This window comes from Erpetoichthys calabaricus, chromosome 15 (genome assembly GCF_900747795.2).
Source record: "Erpetoichthys calabaricus chromosome 15, fErpCal1.3, whole genome shotgun sequence".
NCBI classification, from domain to species: Eukaryota; Metazoa; Chordata; class Cladistia; order Polypteriformes; family Polypteridae; genus Erpetoichthys; species Erpetoichthys calabaricus.
In genome coordinates this window covers 2309146-2318862 of record NC_041408.2, presented here as the reverse complement: position 1 = coordinate 2318862, position 9717 = coordinate 2309146, and the positions used below count along the sequence as shown (strand labels likewise).

The 9717-nt window shown below is 45.0% G+C and overlaps 1 protein-coding gene across 3 annotated transcripts; it reads left to right on the top strand.

Annotated features, from left to right (window-relative positions):
• The first annotated feature begins 736 nt into the window (after positions 1-736).
• On the top strand, positions 737-9435 carry atf3 (activating transcription factor 3). 3 transcript variants are annotated; one of them, XM_028820400.2, is made up of 4 exons: positions 737-1272; positions 5480-5723; positions 6219-6326; positions 7590-9435. In XM_028820400.2, exons 1-4 carry the CDS (start codon positions 1115-1117, stop codon positions 7785-7787), a joined length of 708 nt encoding a protein of 235 aa, XP_028676233.2. In that variant the 5' UTR covers positions 737-1114; the 3' UTR covers positions 7788-9435. The 3 variants fall into 3 exon arrangements, with proteins under 3 accessions (XP_028676233.2, XP_028676232.1, XP_051775468.1); XM_028820399.2 differs by having other exon boundaries at positions 1117-1268; XM_051919508.1 differs by lacking the exon at positions 737-1272 and adding an exon at positions 1969-2378.
• The last annotated feature ends 282 nt before the right edge of the window (positions 9436-9717 follow it).

Below are 9717 nucleotides of genomic sequence, written 5' to 3'. Positions count from 1 at the left end.
TCACGGGGGTCTGCTGGAGCCAATCCCAGCCAACACAGGGCACAAGGCAGGGAACCAATCCCGGGCAGGGTGCCAACCCACCGCAGGACACACACAAACACACCCACACACCAAGCACACACTAGGGCCAATTTAGAATCGCCAATCCACCTAACCTGCATGTCTTTGGACTGAGGGAGGAAACCGGAGCGCCCGGAGGAAACCCACGCAGACACGGGGAGAACATGCAAACTCCACGCAGGGAGGGCCCAGGAAGCGAACCCAGGTCCCCAGATCTCCAGACTGCGAGGCAGCAGCGCTACCCACTGCGCCACCGTGCCGCCCGTGTCGTATATTGCTTTGTGTTATTCGTTTTATTGAAACGTCCAAATATATAAGCCGAGCGTTTCTGGATTTTTCTGTCTGGCGCCTTTCAAAGTGGCACCTTCATAGTTAGCTTTATATGATGGAGAGGTTTCAAATGTGAGGTAACTCCGACAGGTCACTTGTCGTCTGCCTCCCAGTGGGCTATGATGGCCAAGTCCGGTAACTTTTCACGCTCGACGGCACTCATCACTACAATCGGTGCGTTTAAAACGACGACTTCCCCTTGAACCAGAGTGCGGTCACAGGGGTGACTTGTCCCGAAGGAGGTCTGGCTCAATTCATTTTGTACTAAACGGACAGCCGCTGATGACGGGCAAAGCTTCCATTCTAAATGTAGTTACCTGCGTCTTCCAGACTTCACCCACACCCTGCCCTGCCGTCTCGCTGCCACTCCCGAAGCACCTGAACAGAGCAAGTGCCAGTCCTCCGTGTGCTTTTAAACATGTCTGTTTTGTATGTGCTGCGTGGACCCCGTTCCCCTTTTTTCGGCTGTATGATCATCGGATGCCAGGCACGTCATGTCACTGGCCCGGGTATTGGCTCACTGGGACTCGGTCCATCAGGGCGTCTCAGACGATCGTGCCCTGTTATGGTGCGAGCAGATCGCCACGGCCAGGGAGCCGCTGGATTGCATCACCGCGCCGCGGCCCCGTGGCTATTAATAGCATGACGTCACCCCCTCCCTCACCCCCTCCGTAGCAGCCCTAGTAAATACCAGAGCCTCCCGCGGCCCTATATAAAGCGGGTGATGCAACCTTTATCCGACATCTCAAAGTATTCTTCCCAGCGAGGGAGGTGCGGAAGAAGGAAGAAGAATAAGAAACGAAGGAGGAGGAGGGGGGAAATAAACGGGACTGATCCCAGAGACTCGACGAGCACGCAGAGAGACGCACGGGCGCTAGGTAGGTACGAGAGCCGCGGTGAAGAAGTCAGAGCTCGGCACGCGCTTGGGGGGGCTCCCGCCAGAATGGGGCTTCTCGATCGGGGGCTCACCCGGAAGAAGGTCGGGCTGACAAGCATACTGGGGGAGTGGACGAGGACGGCGATCCTAGAAGTTTGTGTCCTTACATCACAGACACACCGGGGAGCGAAGAGAGCACATGTGCGGGCTACCCTTGTCCTACCGCTAGTCCTGGAACAGTTTTGTCCGGGGTACGAGGTGGACACGTACCAGGACGGCACGCCGGCCGACACACGCGTGGGGGCTCCACGACGGGCTAAAGTGGAAGGAGCCCGGACTTTCAACAAGAAGTGCTGAATGGCTGTGTGTACGTAACCGCGATTACTCACTAGCCATGTTGACTCATCAGATATTCCTATGCACGTTACACACTCCGTTTTAGCTTACCGCATACCGATTTTAGAAAGTTTTAATAACCCTTAGGTGTCGTGTCTATTAAACCACAGATCAGTAATCGGCCTCGAAACGTAAGACTGGCTGTAACGGCATTAACGAGTCTTCGCCGGACCCGCCGTGTCCTTCACATGCCGGTCTATTGAGCGGAGCCTTCTTGTCGCTGTCGGGCACACGCGTGAGGGGCAGCGGGACTCGAGAAGGTCCTGGCCAGGAGTCTCCAGCGATCCCGAGGCAGGAGCGCGCCCTCCTCGAGCTGTCACTTCCTCCCGGGTGCTTTCCTGGGTGAGCGCTCGGTGCTCCGTGGGGGTTTATCCGCGGGTGACTCACCCGTGTTTATCGGCAGCCTGCCTTCTGAAAACAAGGTGCTTTTCACAATGTTGCGGAAGGAGAGCCCGAGTCATCGGCGGACTTACGGCCGCTTCTGCAGAGGCGAGGGAATTTTTAAACGCGCTTTTTGGGAATCGCGCTTGCGACTTTCCAAGAAACCGTCCCGGAACTGCTCGCCGAGAGAAAAGAAAACCGCCTTTGTGACACTCCAGGCTGGGCTTTAACAGGCGGGCACACCGTGGGGCGCTTCAGTCACCTCTCGTCCGGGATCGGGATAGCCACTGGCAGGCGATGGGCTCCGGGGGTCCGGCCACCCGGAGGGCGGCAGGTAGGCAGACGTCCGGGCGCAGGGGAGGAGCTCACCGGCCTCGATGATGGCTGTGCGAGTGTCGGGGAAAATACTAGAAAACGTGTACATGTATGGTACAAATACACGGAGGTATAGAGAGCCGATATAAGGAAAATGTGTGTGTGTGTGTAAGAAATCATAAGATATGAGCGTGAAATTAATGAGGTCCCGATATATGAATGTGCAATTGAACATCGAACACGCACACAATAATAGAAATATGAAACTGAAACTTGAGAGTGTGGAGCAGTGCCTATAAAGAAAGAAAGAAATAAGAAGATGATCGTGTGAGTGGATGGCATATTATACAGTATGTGTATCAAATGGGTTGTGTACTTGGAGCATAAGAAAGGCGCTACATCGATAAATTACTACATCTCCATAATAGGGAATATAACAAGAAGTACGACATTTCAGTGTGTGTGTGTACCTGTATAGGAGAATAAGTATAAAAAAGTGTGTGTGTGTGTAATATTATATATAATGTGTGTGTGTGTATGTACGTATGTATGTGATAGATAGATGGGATTAATAAAGTATCTATCTAAGGGGAAATTCACAAATGTATGTATTATATAATGTATATATTAATGTATAATATAATGTATGTATTATATTAATACATATTATATACACACATGTACAAGACATACATGCATGTGTCTATGTGTATAAATATTTATGTAGTATATAGGGGTGTGTGTAGTCATGTGTATGAGAGAGAGAGTATGTCAAAGTATGGAAATTATTCATATATGTATATATAATGAAAATAGTGTCCTCACATAGAGAATATGACAAAGTATGAAATTTGAGTGTGTGTGTGAACACGCTGTATACAAATCTAGACACATGCATAAAAACATACACACATCATGTGAACATCCATCCATCCATTTTTCAACCCACTACTGTATATCCGAACACAGGGTCACGGGGTCTGCTGGAGCCAATCCCAGCCAGCACAGGGCTCAAGGCAGGAACAAATCAATTTGTGTGTGAATTTCCCCTTGGGATTAATAAAGTATCTATCTATCTAAATCAGGGGCAGGGTGCGAGCCCACCGCAGGACACACACACACACACACACACACACACTAGGGACAATTTAAGATCTCCAATGCACCTAACCTGCATGTTTTTGGACTCTGGGAGGAAACCCACGCAGACACAGGGAGAACATGCAGACTCCACGCAGGGAGGACCCGGGAAGCAAACCCAGGTCTCCTAACTGAGAGGCAGCAGCGCTACCCACTGCGCCACCGTGCCTCATGTGAACATGTTTGTAGAGAATATACGACAGTATGTAAAAATGAAATATTGTTCATACATATACATATATTATATATGTGTGTGAAAGTGAGAGAGGGAGAATAAGTATGAAAATCAAGTGTGTGTGTGTTATTAGTGTATGCATAGATATAATTGGCTTGTGTTTACTGGTCATGTATATTTGTATGTGTGTATTTTCTATTTTTCTTTATATATATCTGTATATATTGATGTTGGTTCAGGCTCTGCTGTTCAAATCCCACTACTGACAGCGTGTGACCCTCAGCAAGTCACGTCACCTGCCTGGGCACTAAATGGAAAAAGCAAAAGAGAAATTGTAACCAATTGTATGTCACAAAGTTGTATCTGGACAGTAGCCAAATTATAATCTCTCTTATATATTAAATATATATATTACTTTTGCTTCAAATAGCAAGTTTAGCTTTTTTACGAGTATTGATTTCAATCCATACAATCTTAGTCAAACTCGATTAACTTTGTACAGAAACTCAAGAAGTAGGACAGCCAACAACACTAACCCCCTGAAATTCACACAAGAATTATTACAAATTTCTGTTATGCTGTATAATTAGATATATCCATGCCCATACTGTCATTATTTATGTATACGTTTTCCACAATGGGATGATGACGACTCATTTAAGCTAAACGTTCACTGTTTTATTATTTTTTTAATGACGTCTAATCCGGGTCTTTATAGTTTTATATGTCACTCTTTGGTGTCCCTGTATGTTCCTAATCCTCCCTCTTTCTATCCCAGTATTCACTTTATTCCTTGTGTATTGTCGTGTTTGTCCACGGAGTGAGTGAGTGAATGCGTATTCTGTACCTGCCGTGTAATTTCACTTACCCTTCTACTTTTTCTTTGTTTTTAAATACGCTGTACTGTAACATTTACAGGCACACATTATTAACAAGAACCACTGTGATTAAGAACGACATTAAAGTGTTCTGGTAACTTTAGTTCCCTTTTTGTGTTAAGTGGGAATTTTTCCAAACAAGTCACTAAAGCTTCTTTGTAAGCACAGAATATTAGTCTGTTTGTGACTGATGTGGACTAAAAGCCTGAAGATATCAGACCATTCTATTTTCCTTTTGTTCATTTTCAGAATATATGCGTCCTCTTAAATTCAAACCATTAAGCAATCAGGAGAAGTCCAGCTGAATAAATGTGTGTACAGTTTTCCATTTGATATTTTTTCCCCACAAATAATCTCCCTGTGGTGACCTCTTACTCACTGCTCACCCAAACCCCCTTGTCGGATTGTTCTTTATAGTCTGTAAGGTTACATTTAAACACAGTAAATCACCCCTCCTGTTCACCGTACACCCCTTCTCTAGCCCACCTAATCCACTTGAGGGTTGTAGGGGGATGGAGCCTAGTCTGACAGCATCAGGCAGGAGGCCACCCCGGGTAGGACACAGCAGCCCATCAAGGTGCCCACACATGGAGACGGCGCCGATTTAGAGTTGCTAACTAATGAGCAAATGTGTTTGGTGGAGAAACAGAGATGGGGAGAACGTGCAGACGGCACATGGGGAGCGGCTGGGTGTGCGATTTAAATCCAGGATGCAGGACTGCTGACCACTGCATTGGTGTTTTTGAAATGTTCATAGATGCCCATAAAATGTGATTCAATATAAAGAAAGTGTGGCCTTTATACTGGGTGTGTGTGCAGTGGGATTTGTGTTCTCCAAATGATGCCACAGTAATGCCAGCTATTTCAACAGCGATGACAGCTGAACTCCCACCGATTGTTTAATGCGCCTTTTCTTCTGCGTTTCAGCACTATGATGCTTCAGCATGCTGCACTGGGCCTGTCGGAGATCAGCGCTTCAGCGGTGGTGCCTTGCTTGTCCCCTCCAGTGTCACTTGGCTTCGAGGACTTTGCCAACCTTACACCTCTAGTAAAAGAAGAGCTTAGATCTGCCATCCAGAACAAGCGCCTGTTTAGTGGAATGAGCTCCATGATGGAAAGCGTGATGGTGAGCAACGAGGTGACTCGAGACCTGCCACCTGTAAAGAAAGAGGTGCGTAATGAGGTGGCACTTCCAGTTAGGTCTCTTTGGGGACGTGGGCTTGCCGTAAGTGAAAGCTGAATAATTAATAAAAGCCTTGAATGGGCTTTACTTTTCTAGCATGTTGTATTTTGAAAAATCTTCAAACTGTGCCTGTATATGTTCGTAACTTGAATAGGATTTCATGTATTAGCAACACCATAACCGCCATTGCTGTTAACAGTGGACAGACACTTCAGATTCTCCATTTGTGTGCAGGGATATTTACTCAAATAAAACAACATTCTCTTCACAAATCCCCATTTAGTTTTTACTGTTAGAGAAACTTTAGAATAATAACTAACTATGTGACAGTAAAACATTTCATGGTTTTTCCATTTTTAATTAATTAACATGGCTAAATGGAGCATCAAATGAGTGTAAAAACCACGGTGGCCCCACTAGGTTTTGATTAAGAAGTCACTTCCCAAAGTATAGTGAACTCATTTTGTAATTTTGTTCTTTTAGGCTACTTTTGAGGAACTGGAGAGGAGAAAAAGACGAAGAGAACGGAATAAAATAGCTGCAGCCAAATGCCGGAATAAAAAGAAGGAGAGGACAGACAGCTTACAAAAGGTACGCAAATCTGCTGGGGTCGATGGCAGAATAAACAGCTCATAGTGAGGAGGGAGTAACGTGGAGTTGGCTGGTTCTCCCTGTATACTCCATCCCAGAGGCGTTCATGACAAACTGGTTTGAGAAGTGGCGTGCAGCTGGCATTGTGCTCAAAGCTGCTGCTGGGTAGGCCAGCTGTCATGACTCTCGATATTTAATGGAAAAAGATTTTGAAGAAATGGACGGACAACAGTGACATGAATGTATTTCATGCCATCAAACAGGTAGTGAGCAGTAGCATATGAAAACGGTAGCTTTTGATTTTAGAACTGTTCTTAGAGATTTTTCAAGTAAGGAAAAACAGCAGTTTTGAGGGAAGGTAGCTTTACTAATTAATGATGGTGCTGGACAGTTGGCATGTGTTGTATGCTGATTAGCACACACAAGTAAGAATTTCACTGAGCTGTGCACATGTGACAATACTGACCCTATGAACTTAGGGAAACCCTAACCCCGTTTACTGTCCCATTAGACCACAGTGGCCTGACTCGGAGTGTCCTCCTAATACCAACCATTGTGGCTGAACTGGCCACATGCTTTTAAACATTCATGGATAGGAAATGCAAGGCTGACTCGTTCCATGGACGCCCTTCTGTCTGTATCTCCATATTCACTCGCACAGACTGAAGCCATACTGCTGGTCACCTGGCGCTCTCACTTGAGGCACCATCTGGCCACTTGAAACATTCCAGGCTGCTGCCCTGTGGGCCCTTAGAGCTGATATGGCACAAGCCTTCCTTCCACAGACACCTAGGAAGAAAACCAATATCACCATGTGACTGCAAAAAATGTTGTGGCCATTCTATAAATCAAAATCTAGGAACAGGGAAGGAGACACTCGAAAGGATTGAAGCAGTCCTTCATTATTATGAGCACCACACTCGCCGTGAGGCCCCTCTACAGGCTGGGAGCACCCGAGTACAAGAATGTTCTCAACTTCCTGCAAAAATCTTACACCAGTTCCTTGATTCTTGCAAGGCTTCCCGAAATCCCCAGGCGTTGGGCAAACAAGAACTGAAGCTGCTAATATTTTCAGTTGTACCCAGAGACATTTTACAAAGGGGTGCTGAAGTGACCTCTACAATTAACGTTTATTAATAAAGAGTTGCTGAAGGTACGACTAGACTTTCAAATGTGCTCATCTTATATGCTGAATAACTTACACAGTTAGATAAAGATGTCTGCTAAATTAATAACAATAATCCTTGTGATTTTTCTTTGTAGGAATCGGAAAAACTAGAATCTATCAACGCCGAGCTGAAAGCTCAGATCGAGGAACTAAAGACGGAAAAGCAGCAGCTAATCTACATGCTAAACCTCCATCGACCAACATGCATCGTGCGAGCACAAAATGGCAGGACCCCTGACGACGAGCGCAACCTGTTCCTTCAGCAGATTGGCGAGGGTGTTTTGCAAGGCTAGAAAGTGCATTGGGAGTTATGCCGATGAGACTGTGAAAAGCCAGAGAATCGCTCTGTCGCTTGAAGAGACTTGACACTTGGGCAGGAGAGCTTGCACTTTATACACAACAAAGTCCTCGTCCCTTCTTGGAAATGACTACTGTGAGCAGACACGGGAGGAAGAGACCCTGCGGGAGCTCCGTGCGTACCTCTGTGTTAGGTTCTGTCTGCGGGCGCTGTGTGAAGGACATGTGTTCATTGAATTACCTACTTACCAAATGCCATATGTGTCTAATGGGAAAAGTGAATGGAAGAGTTGGGAATTGAATAGTGTTGCCACTGTTGGCCAGGAACGCACTTTGAACTGCACAACATGAGTCGTATGATTATCATTATTATATTATTTTTCTGCTGGTTGGAAAGATGTACTTTAATCCACAATGTGACAGTCATGTGTACCCCCCCCCTGCACTATATAGGTAGAGTCGTTTTCCATTTCCTCGCTTCTTACTAACCACAATTTAAAAGTCTTTTGGCTCTGTTTTGCTCTCTGAACTATTTATTTTTTAACTAGGGAATGCGTCTTCATCTCTCTGAAGTTTATCAGTGTTCAGGTGATTAAATAATCGACCACTGATATCATGAATGTAACACTTTGTCATTTTTTTAGTAGACTAAAGGAATTGATGGCTTCGGGGTATCTGTGTGTGTGTGTGTGTGTGTTGGGGGGCACCTTTTGGTCCCATCACTGAAGGAGAGAGCAGTCCAGAGGATATGAAATGAAAAAGTTGAGAGGTTTTATAGTGAGAGCATGGACTGTAAAATGAGAAAAGCGAGATGAAGAGTGGTGGCTTTATAGACTAAGCATGGACTGTAAGCGTGTGCTTCGATATGCCACTGCAGTGTAGACATCTTTCTGTACAGTAGTTAGAAATCTTGTACTTGCTGCTCTCCTTTCTCATCGCTGGCAGTATATTGGGCTTGGTGGACAGTCGTTCAAAATCTCTAACCACTGATTTAAGAGTATTTAAAATTCACGAATCCATTAGTTTAAATTGCCCCCCTGATTGCAGACTCCATCACCTGAGTTGTCTTATCAGTTCTACCCCCCCTTTTCTAAATATAAATCGATTTGATTGGCATAAGCTATAATTCGAAGAGGTGACAAGATTTGGTGCATATTGATGCCACAAGACCATGTTAAATAAACTAAGCCAGGAGCGACCACAGTTTGGTGTAAGGTGGCCTCTAGAATGAGATTCCACAAAGCTACGACTCTTAAAAGTCAGATACTGCCCTGTGGAAAATGTCCATCCTACACTCACAACGTAGAGGGTAATGACGCAGGCGTCATGCTTATTCTAAGCTTTGATTCATTTACATTCTTCATATCGGCATGCAACATCGAAGCACGCTCGACAAGAATGGAAGCTTCACTTCATATGTCTTTACTGTTGTGGTATTCAGAAACGATAAGCTTGTAGTGGTAGAATTCTGTGCTCCCAATGTCCAACATGATTGCATTAAATGTTGATGACAATTTCCAGAAGCCAAATTTTATGACTACTGTATTCAGGTAAAATGTCCAGGTCCACTCAAATGCATTAAACCATTTGTACGCACTATGTATGTAAACTGTTTTTGATACTTTTAATAAAAAATAAATTAAACCTATTGTGTTTGTCTGAGTTACCTATAAGGACTTGGTATGCTTTTAGAAATCTCAGGTACACCGCAGGTTTGTCTATAAAGGTAAAGAGAAAAGGCCACTGGCTGGAATGACTATGAAAGTAAACCCACTCTTGGAATGTTCTCGTTTGTCAGGCACTCAAACACAGAAAATAATTAAAACTAGGCCTCAGAATACAAATGAGACATAAAGTAAGACTTGTCGTCTGTTTAAAAAGTGTCAGGACAAGCTGCCAGAAATCCAAAAGGGAGATGGGAAATGT